We start from the raw sequence: 20,259 nt of genomic DNA, 5'->3' as shown, positions 1-20,259 counted from the left end.
TCTTATTTTTTTATTTGATTTGATTGCTGTTTGTGTAATACATTGTATTGCTTTGTACTGTATGCAATGATCAGTGGGTCAGGGAAGTGCCCAGTGCAGAGTTAGTACCCCCGAGTGGGGACATCCTAGCCCCTGCCCTAAGGGATCATGGCAATATTGGGGGTTGAGCCCTGGAATCCTGGGTCCAGCCTTGTTGGGGTTACAGGCACCCCACCACACAGGAGAGTGGGAGGGGAGCCCTCGAGGTCAGGTAGGCCTCCGGGTAAAGAGAGTGGGAGCAGGGACTCAGATCCTTTTGCTATCCAACTCTACTGGGGTAGTGTACGAGCAAGGAAAGTTCCCCACGATAGCGGGCCCATTCCCCCGCTTACATAATTGGCATCACGAACAGGATCCTATCCATAGGATCCACCTCATTGGTTAACTGGTTGAGTTCTGGTAGCACGGTCCAGGTCTGTTTGAGAGCCCTACCATAGCTGGAATTGAAGAATTACGGGCCCAGTTTGCTGAACTCCAACACAGATTTTCAGACCAAGCTGAGGCATTACAACGAGCCAGAGATGAACAAAGAGAAGCCTTATCACTGACTAAGGCAGTAATAGACCAGCAGACAGCAGAAGCTAAGAAGCCTCCTACCATTTATGTCCCATGGGAGCAGAAGGTCGCAGAATTCAGCGGCTTCCCGACTAGACCAGGAGACATTACAGTAGAGGAATGGATCAAGTCTGCGAAGGTGGCTATGCGTGTGCTACGAGTACCTGAAGAAGATTGTGTGGACTTCATTGAGGAACACCTTAAGGGCCAGGCCAAGGCCACAGTAAAGTTCATGGTACAGGCAGACAAAACAGATGTGGAAAAAGTGTTTGAACTTCTCATAGAAGTGTATGGAGACAAAGTACCTATTGGAACCCGACTAAAGGAGTTCTTCGAGAGAAAACAGGAACCTGGTGAAACTGTCCGGGCATACGCATATGATCTCCAGGAGAAAATGAGCAAAGTGGAGGGACGAGACCCTCAATGAGTTCCAGACCTGGATATGGTTCTGAAAGAGCAGTTAGTGCTGGGACTCCGAGATGACTCCCTCCGCTGGGAAATGAAAAGGAGATTTAAGGAAGAACCTGGTAAGAAGTTCCATGAACTAATGCAGGCTGCTATTACATGGTCCAAAGAAGAGGAAGTGCTGGCGGAAAAGACAGCCAAGCCTGACACCCACACGGAGTGGGGGCCTAGTGAATGCAACTGCTGGGGAAAAGTTAACACTAGAGAGTTTAAGTGAGGCAGTCCAGAAACTGACAATCCATCAGGGGGAGATGCTGAAAGTGATGACCGAGGTGATGAAAGGACAGACTCCTGCTAGCATACCAAAGCATCCCAAGGCCTCAGGGCCCTGAACATCCCCACTGAAGGACGAGTTGGGAAGGTACATTTGTTACACTTGTGAAATGCCAGGGCATACTAGCCGGGAATGTCCACTGAGAAAAAGACCAGGGGCCTCTGGCGACTGAAACTCAAGGGACGCCAGGAGCAAGTAACCCACTGCCAGGGGAAGGACGGTTGGGGACAGAAGGGTTTCTACGGCTGTCCCTAGGAAAAGGGCAACATGCCAGCAGTCAGGAAAAAGACCCTGATGATGCTAGTGTGTTCAGTGACTTCTGTGGTCGAGCATGTGGAGACTGCTTGACAGTGGAGATAACCATAGCAGATGTGAGGACCTGCTGCTTGATAGACACTGGCTCTGAAGTCACCATTATTTCCGAATCCTACTTTCAAAGCTACCTAAAGGAGAGAGATTTGACCATGCACAATACCTGATTTGTACAGTTGACAGCAGCTAATGGACTAGCCATCCCTGTTTTGGGGTGCCTTGAAGCTGACATAGGGTGCATGGGTCAACTGATTCCTGGGAAATGTATCTTTATCCTCAAGGACACAGCTTCAGAAAAGACCTTAATGGAGGACAGGGTACCGGGAATTCTCGGAATGAATATTATCAGAGAGCTGAAAGAATTATTACTGATAGGAGAAGGGACCCAGGAGATGAATCGTCATGGGCAACCTAAAAAGGATGCTACACTGAAGTGGGTACTGGCCCAAGTGGAGAGACAGGGCCATTTCCCAGGTCCTACTGCACAAATCCGCTATGTTAAAGTGTCAGGGAGACAGAAGGTGGTTATACCTCCCGGGAGTGAGAAGATTATTGATGGACGTTGCCGGGTACCAGGTGACTTTGCCAGGTACCAAGTGATTGTTGAGCCAATCTCCCTAATGGACTCTTGGTTGCGAATGTACTTGCTAATGCCAGCAAAGGAAAAGTGCCAGTCAGGCTGTTAAACTCGAGTGAGAAGACCATAAAATTGTGTCCCTGGACCAGAGTGGCAGAGGTACACCGACCTGAAGGAGTGGTCCCCCCAGTGAGGGTGGCTTTGGAAGAAGACAGGGATGAGCTGCAGGTGACAAAAATAGAAAAAAGAGTACAGTCCATATCACCGCAAGTGGCACCTGATGGGGAGCTACCCATTGCAGTTCAAGTGGATCTCCAAAGCCTAACCCCTACACAAGCTAGCCATTTGCAGGCACTACTAGAGAAATATCAAGATGTCTTTTCCAGAGATGAGCAAGACTTTGGTTACACCACCACGGTGACACATCGAATACCCACCGGAGATGCTGTCCCCATTAAGCAGACACACCGGAAGATCTCACCACAAGTGTTCCAGGAGGTAAAAAGACATATCCAAGATCTAGTGGCCCAAGGTGTTCTTAAAGAAAGTCACAGCCCCTGGGCATCACCTGCAGTAATCGTAATAAAAAAAGATGGTGGAGTGTGGTTCTGCTGTGACTACAGGAAACTGAACGAGGTGATGTGCAAGGATGCCTATCCACTACCCCGTGTGGAAGAGTCACTGGATGCATTAGGAAGTGCAAGGGTGTTTTCAACCCTCGATCTAACTGCTGATTACTTCCAGGTGGCAGTGGAAGAACAAGACCAGGGAAAGACAGCGGTGATGACTCCGTTTGGGCTGTTCGAATGGACCCGTATGCCTTTCGACTTGTGCAATGCACCCGCTACGTTCCAGAGGCTAATGGAGGGGATGTTGGGAGACTATATCCTGGGCACTTTACTGATATACCTGGATGATGTCATTGTGTTTTCCAAAGATTTTGAGAGTCATATGGAAAATTGGACTTGGTTTTCACACGGTTGAAGGAACATGGGTTGAAGCTGAAGCCAAGTAAGTGTTGCCTCTTACGTGAAAAAGTCAAATTCTTGGGCCATGTAATTTCGAAAGATGGAATCCAGGTAGATGAGGAGAAGACCAAGGTGCCGGAAAATTGGCCAGTCCCCAAGAACACCAAGCAAGTGCGGCAGGCTCTAGGCTTCATGAGCTATTACAGACGATTCGTCCCAAAGTTTGCACACATTGCTGCCCCCCTATATGGACTAGTGGGCCAACCAGCTCAGAGGAAAGGAAAAGACCAAAGCTGTGTATGGGATGATGCCTGTCAGGCAGCTTTTGATGAGTTAAGACACCGGCTAAAGTCACCACCTGTACTCACATACCCCGACTTTAGCCTGCCATTTATAGTGACAACTGATGGAAGCCTGCAAGGCCTGGGAACAGTCCTCAGCCGGAGGCAAGAGGGGGCTGAACGTGTGATCACATATGCGAGCCGAGGGCTGAGAAGGTCAGAAAGGAACGACAAAAACTACAGTGCATTTAAACTAGAATTGCTGGCCTTGAAGTGGGCTGTCACTGAAAAATTTAAGGATTATTTAGTGTACTCTAAATTCACAGTGATCTCGGACCACAATCCACTTCTATACCTTGCAATGGCTAACTTAGGTGCAGTTGAACACTGGTGAGTAGCCCAACTTGCTGAATTCACTTTTGAAGTACAGTATAAACCAGGAAAGCAGAATGTCAATGCAGACACCTTGTCTAGATTGTCCATAGAGGAGGAACCAGAAGAAGGCAAAGATCTGGGGAAAGATTTCTTTGTCATTCCTGCAGATGTGGTGCAGACCTGTCTGTGGCTAGAGCATCCAAGGCCTGAGGATGACATGCTGGTACAGGATGCAGTACAAAATCTGGTAAAAGGGGATAGCACAATAATCTCAGGGTACTCATGGGAGGAGATTCAAACTCTGCAACGGGAAGGTGACGTTGGACCTGTTTTAGCGGCAGTCATGAACCGAACGAAACCAGACCGAGCATTTAGGGTCAGGTACTCCCAGTCTAAGAAGCTGGCTAGGGAGTGGGTACGACTTGGAATGCTGTTCCGGCTGACATACCATCCCCGAGATGGTGAAGAAGTGTGGCAGTTAGTGGTGCCTGTGTCACTACGGCAGCAAGTTTATGAAGCCAGGCATGATCATGGGGGGGCATTTTGGAGACAGGAGCACTCTTGAGGTGATGAGGAGAAACTACTACTGGCCCACGATGAGTAGCAACGTGCAATCATGGATCCGTCAGTGCAAACGGTGTGCCCTAGCCAAGGATGTGTTTCCTGCCACCTGAGCCCCTTTGACCTGTATTAATACGACTGCCCCAATGGAGGTCTTAGCCATGGACTACACACGACTAGAGAGATCTTCAGAGGGGTATGAGAACGTACTGGTTCTCATGGACATATTTACCCGATTCACTGTTGCAGTTCCAACTCAAAACCAGACAGCGTGGACACTGGCTGAAGTCCTCATAAAACACTGGTTTGTGTACTATGGTTGTCCAGCATGGTTACATTCAGACCAGGGGAGGAATTTTGAATCCGAGGTGATATCTGAATTGTGCAAACTGTATGGTATAGCCAAAAAACACCCTATCACCCACAAGGAAACGCTCAATGTGAAAAGTTTAACCGTACAATGTATGACATGCTAAGAACACTCCCTCCTGAAAAGAAGCGAGCCTGACAGGAATATCTCCCTGAACTGGTGTTGGCTTATAACAGCCATATTCATTCATCGATGGGTTATGCTCCTTTTCATCTCATGTTCAGGAGAGATCCCAGGTTGCCATTAGATATTCTGGGCAGACAAAGCCCTGAGGAGGATGAGGTTACTAATTTGGATGACTGGGTCAAAGGTCACCATGACAGACTGAAGACTTCCTGTGAAGTTGCTCTTGATACAGCTAAAGACGCGGCCCAAAGTAGGAAAAGGACTTATGATCGCAAGTGCAGTGGGGCTCTCATCAGGCCTGGCGACCGTGTACTGGTTCGTAACCATAGACACCGGGGGCGCAATAAAATACAGGAAAAGTGGGAGTCAAATCCCTACATTGTAGTTGCTCACAACAACCCCGAGCTGCCAGTTTACACTATCCAGCCTGAACGGGGAGGCCCTGAGAAAGTAGTACATAGGGACCAGCTAAAGCATTGCACCCTTAGTCCGATCAGGGACCATAGGAGGTGTAGGCTGGAATGCCCTGAGGAGACTGAAACCAATGGGGGGATGGTGCTAGTCCCACAAACTGAATACCGAGGGGAACAGAGTGGGGCAACCCCAAACCACAACGAAAATGGCCAGACCCCTCAAACTGACCAAGTGTTACCCGAGGACAGGAGCGTAGGGAATATGGGTGATGAACCACCAGTCTTAAGAAGATCCCAGAGAACTAATAAGGGTGTACCACCCCTTAAACTTAGGGATGATTATGTTATGAACTCTACGTACTGTTGATGATTATTATCATGATTGACATAGAGGAGTGGACATGGAGTGCTAAATACGTTAAATGTTCTTTTTGTTAATTGTTAATGGAGTTTTTTGTGTATAACACGATGCTCATAAATGTTGTCAATATGGGACCCAGATGCACTGGTGTGAACATCCTGGGTGTGGCAGAATTTTAGCAGGGGGGAATGTATGGGGTCTATTAGCCCCTTAATGAAACTTAGTGGGTCTTTTTGGGTTGGCCATCTCTGGAGGAAGCAGGATCCTGGAATGGACAGCCCCCAGGGCCAGTGGAGAGAGGCCAACCCAGGTCAGCCTGATTGACAGGACGGGCAGGCCAATGAGGGAGCCAGGAGGGCGGGGGGAGCCCAGCCCTCCCTGTGAGCTGAAGCTGCATGCCTGGGCAGAGTTGACCAGAGCTAAGGAAAAGGCAGCCTGCAGCTGGAAGGCTGGACGAGGAGCACAGAAAGCTGAATGGAGCCAAGCTGACCCGACCCACAGCAGCAGAGCCAGAGGGGCATTCCAGAGAGCCAAGCACAGCTGCACTGAAGCAGAGCGAGCTGGGGCAGGAGCCGTCTGGAGCTAGGTGTGTGGTGAGCAGCTGGGGAGAGCAAAGGGGATGTTGGGACTGTGTGGCTACTGGCAGAGCAGGGTTCTGATTCTGCATCCCTGCAGAGCAGCCAGGGCCTGGACAGTGGGCCTGCAATGTGCGACACAGACTGTGAACCCCAGAGATACTGTTTGTGGTGCCCTGTGCCAGGGGGCAGTGTTGGGTGTTTTCCTTTAACCTTTCTCCTTTTTTCTTATTTTTTTTTACTTGATTTGATCGCTGTTTGTGTAATAAATTGTATTGCTTTGTATTGTATGCCATGATCAGTGGGTCAGGGAAGTGCCAAGTGCAGAATCAGTACCTAAGGGACCACGGCAATATTGGGGGTTGAGCCCCAGGAATCCTGGGCCCAGCCTTGTTGGGGTTACAGGCACCCCACCACACAGGAGAGTGGGAGGGGAGCCCTCGAGGTCAGGTGGGCCTCTGGGTAAAGAGAGTGGGAGCAGGGACTCAGATCCTTTTGCTAGCCAACTCTACCGGGGTAGTGTACAAGCAAGGAAAGTTCCCCACGATAGCGGGCCCATTCCCCCACTTACATGAAGATGATCATTCTGATATTGGATATATTGTGTGGATATGCAAGTGAATGCATCTTATCTGGAATCAAATGCCACAAATAATGGAACTAGTTGGGGGAAGAGAAGTACCTCAGTTCATCAGTTCAATATCCTTACTGAAATTAAGAATCTCTCACAATCAAAAGAACTAGACTGCATGAGCTATATCCTCTTTGACAAGGTTATCATCATATGATGGAATTCATATTGACCAATATCAGAAAACTAATTTCAGGATAAAGGAGAAATAGCTGGTTATGTGAAACTGATAGACTGAGAGATTGGTGACCCGGCAAAAGGTTGGGAGGTGTGGCAGCAATTTTTGGAAATAAAAATATAATTTACGTGAGGGAGAAATAACTTTATGTCCTTAATTGTACACAAGTATTTTAGATTCCAGACATCGATTTTTCCCCCATTCATCTCTTCCTAGTGTGATTCTCTTTATCTTTTTTCTACAAGCCTATCAATTCAAGGACATCCTTTGATTTGTGTATTTTTCCTGTCATGCTTTTGCTGTTTTATCATTATTATTGTATATTTTCATGTGTATCTATACAAAATAAATGGTCAAAGTAAAACTAACAGACTGCCTTAACTGTAAAATCATGATGCACAGATATATGAAAGGCTGCATTAATGATTACAAATTTAAAAAATATTTATTTTAAATATGTAACATGGGAAAGTTCTCAAGTATTTTAACTGGACCAGAGAAATGTCCTCATTTGTTCAACATCTAATGATGGACTGTACTGAAAGATTTAAGCATTCAAACATATTCTGGCTCATTGCGGTAATGTGCATTATAGGATTTTAGTTTTGGATTCAGAAGTATTTTCTTTGAGACATGTAATTCAGTTTTCTGGGTTATAGCATCCTGGTTGCTGAATTTCACCAGGAAGATGGGGAAAAATTGGTACCATGACCAAAAGAAAAATAAAGTAAATATGAAATCCAGTCACAGTAACCCATTCTCTTTTACAAGCTCCATTACTGATTTAAAAAAATAGCAACTAGAAAAGCAGACTATTGCCATACATACAGAAAGCAGGTTTCAATAAAACTAAATTAACTAATTCTCAAGCACGGTTGTGTGGTTTTATGGATACTTTCCCATCAGTTCAATTATTTTACTGTATACACGCTTGGCTGCATCAAGACCCCAGATGAAATCCCAGTGGTTCCAGTCAGACATATTATTGTGGGAAACTAGGTTAGTAATTCGAGGAATTAACATGCCAATATCCTCTGGGCTTGCCAGCCAGTCCTTTTCACCAGACCATATCGCAGTGGGCACAATCATATCTTCTATCGTATACAAGGGAGGGACAGACTGAAAGACAAAAAAATCTAAGACTGAGAAGCTGTCCTAATTTTAAAACAAAAATCAGTGATTTGCTGTTTGACTGCTGCCCAAAATTACCAGATTCATCTAAGATGATTTGTGTTTTGGGGTAGCAGTTCTCCAACTATGGTCCATTGTTCACATAGCACCTGCCACTGCAGCTGGAAATCAGTGAGTAAGCCTGCTTAGTTTCCCTGGGGTCAGTGCTACATGGGAGTAGGAGGAGGAAAAGGAACTGTTCTCAGAAACTTGCTGCTGTAAAGGAGTTGCCAGGGCTAGAGGAGCCAAGACCCATCCAGCCGGAGACAAGCATCAGCAGAAAAGGGAACCAGGCAGCATACATAGGAGATCAGAAGAGAAGGGGAACACATGGCAAGGAACCATGATCAGAGGAACACACAGGAAAGGAAATGGAACATATGCAAGGGAGTGAGGAAGAAAGGAATGTGTAGGCAGTGCAGGGGGAGAGGAGGACCTGAAAGCAGGGAGCATGTGTAGGAGGAGACAAGGACCAAGTAACAATGACACTGTGCATGGGAGGTGAGGACAAAGCAGCAGGAGAGTGAAGGAGAAGGTGACCAGATGGCAGATGAGCAGGTTCAGAGAAGCCAGGGGAAAGAGAGGAAAAGAACAAAGATGGGGAGATGAAATGAAGAGCAAAAGGACACAGTATGATTAAGTTTTTCCAAATGGAAGAAATCCATATTAAATACAACCCAAAAAGTCCATAAACACTTTCCTCATGCTAGTTTTTCTGTAGTCAGTTGGTATAACAGCTTAGGGATTAAGAGTGGGAGGTGAGGGGATCAAATGGGACAGGAAGCGTTCATAAGAATTTATCAACTAAGATGCGGGCCATACTGTGAAAAAAGTTTGCAAACCACTTGCTATAGAGCTGAATTACATTTGCCATGTTCAATCCACGTTCTTTCTTATATCTATATGCAAACCAAAAAATGTGTAGGTGAAATGGAGAAACAATAGCAAATAAATTAATGAAACTATTAAAACAATAGATCAAGCAAATTATGGCTTCTTAAGAAAAGACTTTTTTCCGGTTGTATATTTTTTAAAAATGTCAGATTCTGTGAGAGGTATTTAGCTCGTCATTAAACCTCGAGGCTGCCTTGTGAAGACTTCTCAATAGTGAGGATCGGAAAAAGAAAGATAATGATATTGCCTATCTGAAAAATCCATTATGGAGATAATAACTTTAAATATATATTTGCAATTAGTAAGGTACAGATTAAATTAAATTATTCCAGAAACAAAAGCTATGGTACGAGATATTTAAACAGGATCCTGTGTGGCCAAAACCAAATCTTCTTTCAAGAGTGAATCTCAGTTCATAAACTTTCAGAAAAAGATTACTACAACACTTGTGTTGCAGAGTTAAGGCAAGAACCTGGTATTTAAATATAATGTGCTGTGCAGTTTCTTATGCAGCTCTGCCATTACTCTTAGTCCTGTAGCAGCTATTCAGTAGCTTCTCTGGAGCAGGCTGTGTGTGCAATCAGTGTTAAACTGAATAAGTAGGTTGATAGCACTGGCTATAATCAGATGAGAGACTTTGGACTCCAGAACTGAAAGCGCAGTGCAGTAACACGTTTGGCCACTTTGTGCCCTGCATATTAATATTCTTGCTGTACTTTTTTTTATTCATTTTTATTTTTAAAAGATCATTTAGTTTTCCATAAAAATATTTTTTTATTACCTGATTATATTTAGCCTGGTTCTCCTTGCCGTAGTCAAAATATCTGAATTCTTTTGATTTAACTCCCTAGAAAAATGAAGAAAAGAAAGTGTAAAATTAGACACAGAATTATCCACATACCTTTGTGCATCAGTGTGCTATTCTGCCTCAAACTATCATGAAGAAATCATATTACAGAACATAAGACTTAAATTAGATATTTTGGATGAAATTTTGGCAAAACACTCATTGACTTCAATAGGGTCAGAATTTAGTCCTTTGCATCTACAATAGTATATTTCTGACATAAAAACTAGGAAAATTACATGCATTTCTTCAAAATCACTTCTCACTGCTGGTGAGTAATTTTTAATCTGTATATGCTAACAAAAAGTTTTTCTTTTTGTTAACTTCATTATGAATATTGTGCACATGGGATGCTTTTTGAGAACTTTATATTGACAGACTTTGGTATTACATAGTCGATATTTTTTCCATCTTTCTCTTTCTCTTTATTGACTCAATAGTCTTAAAATATATAAACAATTCCAAGAGTTATAATTTTCCTTTTCAGAACTCCTTTCTATACTGGTGTTCTTCATTGAAGCATTATAGGTGATACAAGCAGCAACACCTGACGCTTTTCATGATAAGACCCTGTTTTCAGTTTGCCAAACTTTAATCATTTGGGCTGAAGTTTTTCGGGCTGGGCATCTATCTTAGGCTGAATTCTTTTGGCAAATTTCAGTAAAACCAGTTCAGCCGCTTATTGGAAAAAGCCTATATTCCCTGAGCCATGTCCATCCTGTGCACCGAATGAGGCAGGGTCCTGTGGAAAAAAAAAGTGTGCTATCCTATAATTAAAGATTGTAACATGATACCTGTGCATAAGGGGGTCTATATTAAGGTTGCATGAGCAAACTTTATTCTGGCATGTCCTAACTTTTGAGTGTGTGACTTTACAACCTTAATATTCAGATCTTTCCTACATGCATGTCCTTTCATAGTAAAAACTCTCAATAACCAACCACATCAAAGATGGAACTCAAAGGATTATGTCCCTTTATTAAAATCTCATTGATAAATAACTGCCTGTCTGTTCTGGACAACCCAGGTTTTAATTATGATCAGAGAGATCAAGGGAGAGTATAAACCAACAGAATACTGAAAGATTTCAGAAGCTCTACCTGGGCCCAGTGAAGTAAGTTTTTAACAGATGTTCCATCTGGAAAGTGGTCTGTGTACACGTCCATTCGACTCTGCAAGAAAACATTTTTAGGATATCATTTGTTTCTCTAAATGAAATGGGAGAAAGGCAGGATTCTACATAAACAAAACACTATTCAATTCAGTAACTACAGCATTACAAATAATCAAAACATGAGAAAGTTGGATAGCCAGAAAAACTTGAATATTTTCAGAAATATAATTTCTGTTCATTTTTAAATCAGTTAAAGTTCTGCTAAAAGTAGTAAGAAAGCATTTGTAATATCAAGCTCTCCTTGAACCTATTCTAGGGTTTGATTTAATCTTGTCCAAGTTGTGGGTCTGAGTGCCAGATAAAAACAGGCTTGCAGTGTTTGCCTGAACTACCTCACACTGTGTTGATCCTGGGGCAAAGGTAAGTGGATTCTGGTGGTTCATTGAGGTAGAGGGATTGTCAGACCATCTGAACATAGAGGAAGTGGGAGTTGCTCTCTGTAAACAGAGGAGTTAGGTGGTTGCTTATGTAGGAACTGTAGGAGCAGCCAAGTTTGAGTAGAAAGCTGGGGCTGAACTTTGTTTCCTGTTGTTAATTTCTGTGCAAATCCCCAGGATCGTGCAATTCTTTCACTCTATATATTGTATGAGGACTTTGTTTAAGAGCAGGTTGAGCAAAGTACCAGCTCACACCAGGCACAATGTCCATTTCATTTTTTTATTTGGAGAACCCCAGGTTGCCATGGAAATGACACCTCTGGCAAATGGATTACCATTGGACTATCAACATTTTTCCCGGAGAAGAGATTAAATATTCCTGACAAAATACGTTTGCAAAGTGTGTCTGTGTGATACTGGGTACCTTGCAATGCTGCCAGCAAACATTACTTTAATCTTTGACAGCCTGGTGCCTGTTAAGCCTACAGACACATTTTAATAAAATATTGATAAATATCAGTTGGCAACTGGCGCCTGTTAGTTAGGGAACTGCAGACTTTTCTTATCTGGGCAGCATTCTACGGTAGGAGAGGTTAGGCTGAGGCATGGAATTCACACACACCACCTCTGTAAATAGACAGGTAGACTAAGGCTATAGCATAACTTACCTATGGCCACTACGCTATGCTACAATGTGTGCTCCTGAGTAATGTTTTGGGGACATTGGATCCAACAGCTTCTCTCCTGCCCACCTGCACACTGGCCCTACTGGAAATCAATGCAGACTGCCTACCCATAGCTCTGAAAGAGAGCACTGTGACCCACCCTGTACAACATCTTTGGCCAAAGCATGCACCTGCACAAACCCACCATGGGGTTTACGCGACACAGCTTTTATATGGGACTGCAGGCTGTAAACTCCAAAAGTGACTGATATTTTAATGCCATGTTTAACATTTATGCTGCTTCATTGAGAAAAGACAGGTAGCACATTAGCCAAACCACTAAGCCAAGTGTAGGCTGCAGAGGTTCCCAGTTAAACTGCTTATCCCCACCTGTATCATTGAGGCATTTGCTTCTCCATTCTCATGATGTTTGAAAGTCCCTACCTAGCAAAACTCTGAAATAATTAACTGACCCTGCTTTACTCAATCCAGATTAAATAATTGCACATTTGGCACAAATACAGTTGAATGCAAAAAGTTAGCTTGATTTTAATCATCAGTAAAAAAAAAATAGGGCTGATATAGATTAGATATACACACATACCGAATTTAGATTTTTCTCATTGAATCCGCCCATAAAGAAAAATGCATTGGTACAAAATCTACTAGGTATTTCATAGCTGCATATTTTAGCAGAAATCTTCTTCATAGTCTTACCCCACCAACGGAAGTCTTTTTTCCCAAGAATATCCTGTGAAAATGCAAAAAGGCATTACTTACAGTGAACTTCCAAAATGTTCCTGTTCCTGGCTCTGCCTGGTGGGCCAGGCAGTAGCTCCCTTATCGCAGTCCATGCCTGATCCAGGTTATACCCACAGTGACTTCCTTGAGGCTCTGGTGTGGTTACTAGGAACACAACTGTGCCTCCATAAACTGTGTATTCCACCAGTGTCACAGTTAATACATGCATGCTAATGGAATTCTCACTTATTCAGGAATGTATTTCCCAACCCCTGTGGCTCCTGACTTGTACAGATACCTCAAAGCCATATGCATCAGTATCAATATGGTAATCTGAATGTGCAGTTGGAAAATTCACATTCAGCTATCGTCTCCCACACCCACATTTTTTTTCAAAATAAATTTAAAAATCCTTGAATACAACATTAAAATTGCTCATTTAAACATACTCAAGTCAGGAATTCAACAGTTAAGATTACCAACAGTGATGTTCATTCTGTTTACAGTATGTTTCCTCTTGTATTATCTGATAGTGTGGGATTCATGTTCAGGCACAATACCACTTTTAAAAATCCGTATTCAGGAGAGTAATACAATACAGAGAAATGGCATACCTTTAATGATTCTTCAGGAATTAATAACAATTTCAGCATAGGGCTTTTCGCATGTGCAACGGTGGCTGCAGGAGCCAAGGCAAAAAACATTTTGACTTTCTGTGCCAGCTGTGGCATGGATGAAAATGCTATGAAAGCTGAGAAAGTAGAAGAGAATAATTACAGAAATCTTACAGAAAAGAATGTAATACTTACAGGCATGTGTTTGAAAACTCCACCAGAGGGTTCATCAGAAGCCATCATGCAGATTTGGTTTAGAAGAAATCAGCTCTAGTACAGAATGAGGGGATTTGCATGCAGTTTGGGTGGTCTTTGACTATGAATCAGGACAGGTGATGTCATAAAATAGTTTAGCCACGGATTGACACAAGAGTTCTGTGCCTGTGCTGAATAATGCAATTTAGCCCAGAATAAGAACTTGGAAACTGTTATCAAGGTTGTCTCCATTTCAGAGGAGTTAGCAAGGGTATTTGTTCACTACCTTTCTGTTTAACTTTGATATCACTTTCACAGAAGAGATGTTCAAAGGAGATTATTTCTTTATTTCTGTGCTCAAATATAGTCCTGATATGGACCTCTTTAATGCTTATTGCCAAGAAGTAGCTCTCTTGATCATCAATTATTGAGACTAAAAGGATAATATTTTGTCCCTATTGCTAACAGAGAATATGATAAATTGATAGGCCTGAGTTGGAACAGTAAGTCAGTAAGATCATTTTCACACTTGGGCTAGTCAGTTAGTTAGTTCATTCTGTTAGTATGGAACAAGGGAGAACCATGCAGATCTCGGGAAGTGATTATTCCCCTCTATTCGGCATTGGTGAGGCCGCATTTGGAGTACTGTGTCCAGTTTTGGGCCCCCCACTACAAAAAGGATGTGGAAAAGTTGGAGAAAGTCCAGCGGAGGGCCACAAAAATGATTAGGGGGCTGGAGAAAAAGACTTATGAGGAGAGGCTGAGGGAACTAGGCTTGTTTAGTCTGCAGAAGAGAAGAATGAGGGGGGATTTGATAGCAGCCTTTAACTACCTGAAAGGGGGTTCCAGGAAGGATGGAGCTAGGCTGTTCTCAGTGGTGGCAGATGACAGAACAAGGAGCAACGGTCTCAAATTGCAGTGGGGGAGATCTAGGTTGGACATTAGGAAGAAGTTTTTCACTAGGAGGGTGGTGAAGCACTGGAATGGGTTACCTAGAGAGGTGGTGGAATCTCCATCTTTAGAGGTTTTTAAGCTGCGGCTTGACAAAACCCTCACTGGGATTATTTAGCTGAGGTTAGTTCTGCTTTGAGCAGGGGGTTGGATTAGATGATCTCCTGAGGTCCCTTCCAACTCTATGATTCTATGTATTTCACCTTAAAACAAAAGCCATGAATTTGGTGCAGAGCCCCTGGGTTAATTTTAGGGGGTATGCTGGTCCCTCCAGCAATGAAAGTTTTCGCAGGTTGGAGTATAGTCAAAAATTCCGTTTGTGACAGCAAGATGACGTTTAGCAAAAGAGGAACCTTTGGAGGTCACCAAAACCTCTCTGGTTGTTCTAAGAATCCGTTGACCCTCCCTGTCTACATCTCAGGAGCAATGGCTTCAGTGGGACTTTGACCTGAGTCAGGTCTGATTGAAAACTGAGAAAGGAATTCTGGATTTAGCCCTGTATAAAGTACCTGCACAATGTTACACAAAAATGGGAATATTCTCTGCAATTGTCTGCTTATAAACATAGGAAAGAGTTAAAAATAGTCCAGATAAAACCTTCATTACTTAAGAGAGAGACAAATACAATACTGATGCCTCAAATTCTGCTAGCATACCCATAGTGCAGCCCTGAGAGTAGCCAACATAATACAGTTGCTTCTGTCCAGTTTTCTGCAGAATAAAGTTGATCATGGCTGGAAGGTCGTATTTGCCCATATCATGAAAACTGTAATATATAAATATGAAATTAGCTACATAATGAAGTTATAGGGCCCGATTCTCAAGGAAGTTATGGCTTCTATGCACCACTAAGGTGACAAAGGGGGACGAGTCTGGGATTAAATTTCCAGGAGAAAACTCTCATTGTGTAGGGAAGCTCTCTGCTTTGCTGAGTGCAACTGTATGGGGTCTGAGGTTGTGACTCTGGCTACTGCCCATCCTCCTCTCAACCCCCAACACCAGGGGGAATTTCAGACATGAGAGAGGGGGTGTGACGGAGCTCTATTCCATTTACCATTTACCAATCCTCATTGGCGAAGGATCCATGAAAGACCCTTTATCAGTGCCGCAACTTTGAGTTGCCCAGCAGCAGCTGAAAATTAGCAGGGCTTGCTCTTAGAATCAGGGAGCTGTAACCAGCTTTGCAGTGAGCAGAGGTCTGGCTAAGCAGAGAATCTGGCCAGCAAATATTGCCCATGTGCATTTGAATGCAAGACTGGTGAACCATGGGTCAGTCAGATAACAGCTCAAACTATTCAATGATCCAGCCTAGCCTAGGTTTGCGTCTTTAGTCTCTACACAATACAGACGCCTTATTTATATTTCAGTATTGGATGTGTTTACAAGCCTAAGAAATACCAGGCTCTTTTGACCAAGCCATGATGTTTGAATTAATGTTAGCTCCATGCTCTTTTAATTCTGCTTCTGTGCTAAAGGGAAATGACAATGTCCTTAAAAAGGACTTCTAATAACTAGACCCAGTTCCAGTAAATCACTAAAGACAAGCTGGTTACAAAATGGCTCAACTATAGTTAAATAATGCTCAAAGAGGAGGCAGCAGCCAGTTGGAAAACTTGATGACATTGCCTGAAAGCTGCATTACGTGCATTTTATGTCTGAGCTTCTCCATCTGAAAGGGAATGTGCAGCTGCCCCTTTAGCATGGCGCCGCCTGCCCCCTATAGTTCATCTGCCCACTCTGGACTAGTGCAGATGGAAGGGGGCAGGGTCTATTCCATGCTACTCCTTAGCCCCTTTGGGGCAAATTCTATCCCCATAGTGCAAGACGAGAGCAATCCCTGTACTGCTCTGTGCTCAGGGACTGATTGTCCTTGGCAACTGTGTAGGATTGCAGTGAGGGAAAGGTTCCTTGTAAAATTGAATGAACTAAACATATCCAACAGTGCAATATGTCTCTATGGTGACTAATGGTCCTAGCAATGACATATTTCAATGCAAAGGTCTCTACCACACAGGTTTTATTTTACTCTGTACCCCTATCTTGCAGTCCTACCGTTACTGAAATCAGTGGCATTAATGATGTGAATAAGGGGTGCAGCAGGAGGTTCTCTGCTGATTTGCACTGATGGCATCTCAGTGCCCTGGCAATGGAGCCAAATGGAAACTTGTAGAAATTACAATCTAAATCTTGTATGAGCACCACTGCTGTGCACAAACCACAGATCACTGCACATACAGAATTGACAACATGCAAAACAATTTGCTACCTTCATTGGTTTCTCTCCAGTTTAACCTACCTGAAATCCCAAAATTTCTCTTGGTCAACTGAAAGGTTCTGGTGTCTTTGAGACCATGTTGTTCCCCTGCTATTTCCTATCCAAACATCATAGCCAGCATCTGCTAGCATGAACCCCAGGCTGTTGTTGGCCAAATTTTCGACCCAGTTGCTACCTTCACCAAACAATCCATGCTGGAGAAATACAGGTGGCTTTGGACCTAAATAAATGGAAAATTTTACCAAACCAGAATTTCTGTAACATGGCAACTAAGTGACATACTGTATTCCTCTCATCCCAGACACATGCTGATAAAATTTTTATATCAGATCACATCCATAAGTATGATACCCCATAGCAAATAATTAACTAAAGTTAAAAGCAACTGGAAAGATGGGTTTAGAATGGAAATGTTTAGAAAATTGTATCTATAACTATCATTAGCATTTCACATATCTATACCTATAACTAGCCGTAATGGTGCTAACAGCTGTAGTTAAGATTTCCTCAGTATTTCCATACTAAATCCCTGTTTTAGTTGCTCATAACTAAGGCTGGTTGCTTGACGTAACAACAGCAAAACAGAACAAAATATTTAAAAGTCACAAATGTATAGGGAAAAAAATCACTGTGCAACTTAGCCAACAGACATCCAGCCTCTCCTGTTCTCAGATTTATATCTTGCTAATTTCAAAACCATGACCTGAGCGTTCTCAATTTTCCCCTACCCTGTTTCAGAATAAGCATGAACATACAGAAATTTGTAAAGACTTGGTTTTCAGTCTGAGAAAAAACATTTTGGGTTCAGGATTTTGCCACAGATATTAAACTTGCCCCCAATATATCTTTTTTCATTTGGATTGGTGGGTTGGTTAGTTTTTTATTTTGGACCTGTGTTATTTGGGGTTTTTGCCTCAAGCAAAACGGAGCCATACCTTTGTCCGTAGTATTTCCCCTGCCATAAGGAATTCTGTTTATTCTCAAATAATAGCCATCATCTGTCAGAACTTCATACTCCTCACTGGGATATCCTTTGTAGTAGATCAACTGACTCTGAAGGAATTAAAATAAAGATCTAAAATTATTTCCTTGTATCAGGTTTTTATATTATCTGTTGCAGGGAGGAGACTAGAAAGTGTCAGTGTGTTTGTTTAAATTGTATGCATTCCTGCACTTAACTAGTTTCAACTGGGATATGAAACACAGCCTAAAATAGTGAGAGAATTGATGAGTCTCACTATATTCCTAATCTGGCCCAAACCATGAAGTACTGAAAATATTCCCAGAGGGCCTGTTCTCATGAGCTTTCCAGCCCAATTCTCTGAACAAGGAAGTGTCAGGAAGGCTGGATTAACTGTGGAAAAGCTTAGACATTTCTCCACAAAGAATGTAAACATTTGCATGCTCTTCCTTCACAAATCCAAATGCAATGGCTTCCGTCAGAAAGGAATAAATATTCAGGAATCTTATTTGAAAACAGTTTTCATTGGAATGGTAATTTCAAGAAATTTTCAATAAGTATTTTAGATGGGAAAAAAAGGTCAATGATTAATAAATGAGAAAAATATAATAAAAAAATCACTTTTGAACTGTGATGATTTGGGTAATTTGTCTATATCCAATTTAAGTATTCTGGTTGATTTTATGAAATTGCTGTATCATTGAATCTGTACAATTCACTGTCAGCTGTCGAGGCTGTCATCTCTCTCTCTCTGACCAGGGACAATGACAGGCCACTAAACTTTGATTATCATCCATTCAAATGGAGCACCCTGGGCAAAGAGATGATTGCTGCCCAGGGCAAACCAGTTTTTCAAGTCTGAACTCCAGAGAGGAAGTAACTAAACAATGGATCATCTGGTGGGACTCTGATCATCTAATGAGGCTGATCAGAGACGAAGTGGAACTTGGAGGAATGACTCACAGAGACAAAGGGAGTTTGGTCAGGAAAGAGGAACAGAGGGACATGTCATTGCAGAGGAATAAGGAAACTGTCTGCACAGGAGAGGAGATACCCCATGTTTTGGAGGAAAAGCCATGTGCAGGAGGTGGTATCCTGGACCCCTTAGTGTACTCTGTCCTAAACTCAAAGAATTCCCAAGAGTGCTGAGGAAAGTGAAGCAGAGAAATGTGTACAGGTGTCTTATAGTTTTGACTTGCTCTGTATATTTCTTGTGCTAGCTAAAGTAAAGAGTGATTGTTTTTTGGAACCCTTTGTGAAATCTGTGCATCTGTTTGCTTCACTGTAAACACAGAGTGCCTACAAGCTAGGAGCTGAGGGAAAGGGTGAGCTTAAGTTACTGGGGAATCTGGGGCATCAGCGCTGCTCCTGGGGCCTATAGCTGGTGGGCCATGAGGCCCTATCTCAGTGAAGGGGTAAACAAACGGAGTCTGTGCCGAGGACGCATGCCAGAGAGGCCAAGAAAAGAGACAGTGTTATAGCCTATTCAGATTAGGAGATGCTTAAAGCACATGGGCACCCTAGCGAGTGTGCAGCTGGGGGACCTTTGCCAGGACTGTGACAAGAACCCAAACAGAAAGGTAATTAAGCACATGGAGGGGAGATAGGTCTGGGTCCCAGAGCCAGAATATTTAATAATATAAACACTCCTCCTCGTCTGCGAGAAGTAGGTTTTTCCAGAGCATTCTGAGTGCTAGCTTTAGGAACCTGTAAGAACCAAAAGATTATAAGCAATGGTGTCTGCTGACAGCTGAACCACGCCGTATGAGAAGAGAAGAGAGGTGGGAAGAACTGTCTATCCAGGACCAAGAAAGGGAATGGAACTGAATATGAGATCACTCCCATTTTTAGCTGACATACTCATATGCACACTTAATACTTCCAATTTATTTTTATTGAAGGATAGATCAGGGGAAGGCCCTTTAAAAAAAAAACACAGACGGAAGGTATAGTGAGGGCTGCTACAGAGGGGGAAGGAAAAGAGTGAAAGAAAAAACTTGTTAATGAAGATCTTATAAATATTAAATCTGGACCTAAACTTGGATCCAAACTTTGCAATTAAGTCACTTTGTGGATGTTATTAATGAGCCTCTCTAAATCCCAAAGCCAGACATTCCCAAATCTGGTGATTGAAAATTTGAAACAAGGCCCTGAACCTGAATCTGAATTTTCAGGCATCTAATTATTATGCTCAATTAGTGTTAAGATTTTCACAAGTACTTGACTTACAACATTCATAAAAGTTTCAGGATTCACGTCTCTTTCCTTCCTGGTGGGTGCTTTTGAGCTTATAGAGGCTTGTATTAGACAGGCTACTGCAATAAACCACCGCAT

General features: G+C 42.9%; 1 protein-coding gene across 1 annotated transcript; it reads right to left on the bottom strand.

Annotated features, from left to right (window-relative positions):
* Positions 1-7,946: 7,946 nt before the first annotated feature.
* LOC137156240 (lysosomal acid lipase/cholesteryl ester hydrolase-like) lies at positions 7,947-20,259 on the bottom strand. Its single transcript, XM_067552960.1, has 9 exons — positions 20,155-20,259; positions 17,900-18,017; positions 16,986-17,184; positions 15,346-15,455; positions 13,544-13,680; positions 12,793-12,939; positions 11,073-11,144; positions 9,907-9,972; positions 7,947-8,180 (listed from the first exon to the last, which is right to left on the bottom strand). The coding sequence occupies exons 1-9, from the start codon at positions 20,257-20,259 to the stop codon at positions 7,947-7,949; spliced, it is 1,188 nt and encodes a 395-aa protein (XP_067409061.1).

The sequence above is a fragment of the Emydura macquarii genome, unplaced genomic scaffold (assembly GCF_026122565.2).
Source record: "Emydura macquarii macquarii isolate MOO-44397 ecotype Brisbane River unplaced genomic scaffold, CSIRO-AGI_Emac_v2 contig_1390, whole genome shotgun sequence".
Taxonomy (NCBI): domain Eukaryota; kingdom Metazoa; phylum Chordata; order Testudines; family Chelidae; genus Emydura; species Emydura macquarii.
This window is presented reverse-complemented; position numbering and strand designations above follow the sequence as displayed.

Bases quoted from the DNA above. Each gene is read 5' to 3' on its own strand.
- LOC137156240 (XM_067552960.1), bottom strand. From the start codon at position 20,259: ATGCGGTGGTTTATTGCAGTAGCCTGTCTAATACAAGCCTCTATAAGC. The intron at 13,681-15,345 runs GTATGCTAGCAG...CTACTTTCTCAG, and splicing joins CTCTCAGGGCTGCACTATGG to CTTTCATAGCATTTTCATCC. The intron at 12,940-13,543 runs GTATGCCATTTC...GCATTTTCACAG, and splicing joins TTCCTGAAGAATCATTAAAG to GATATTCTTGGGAAAAAAGA.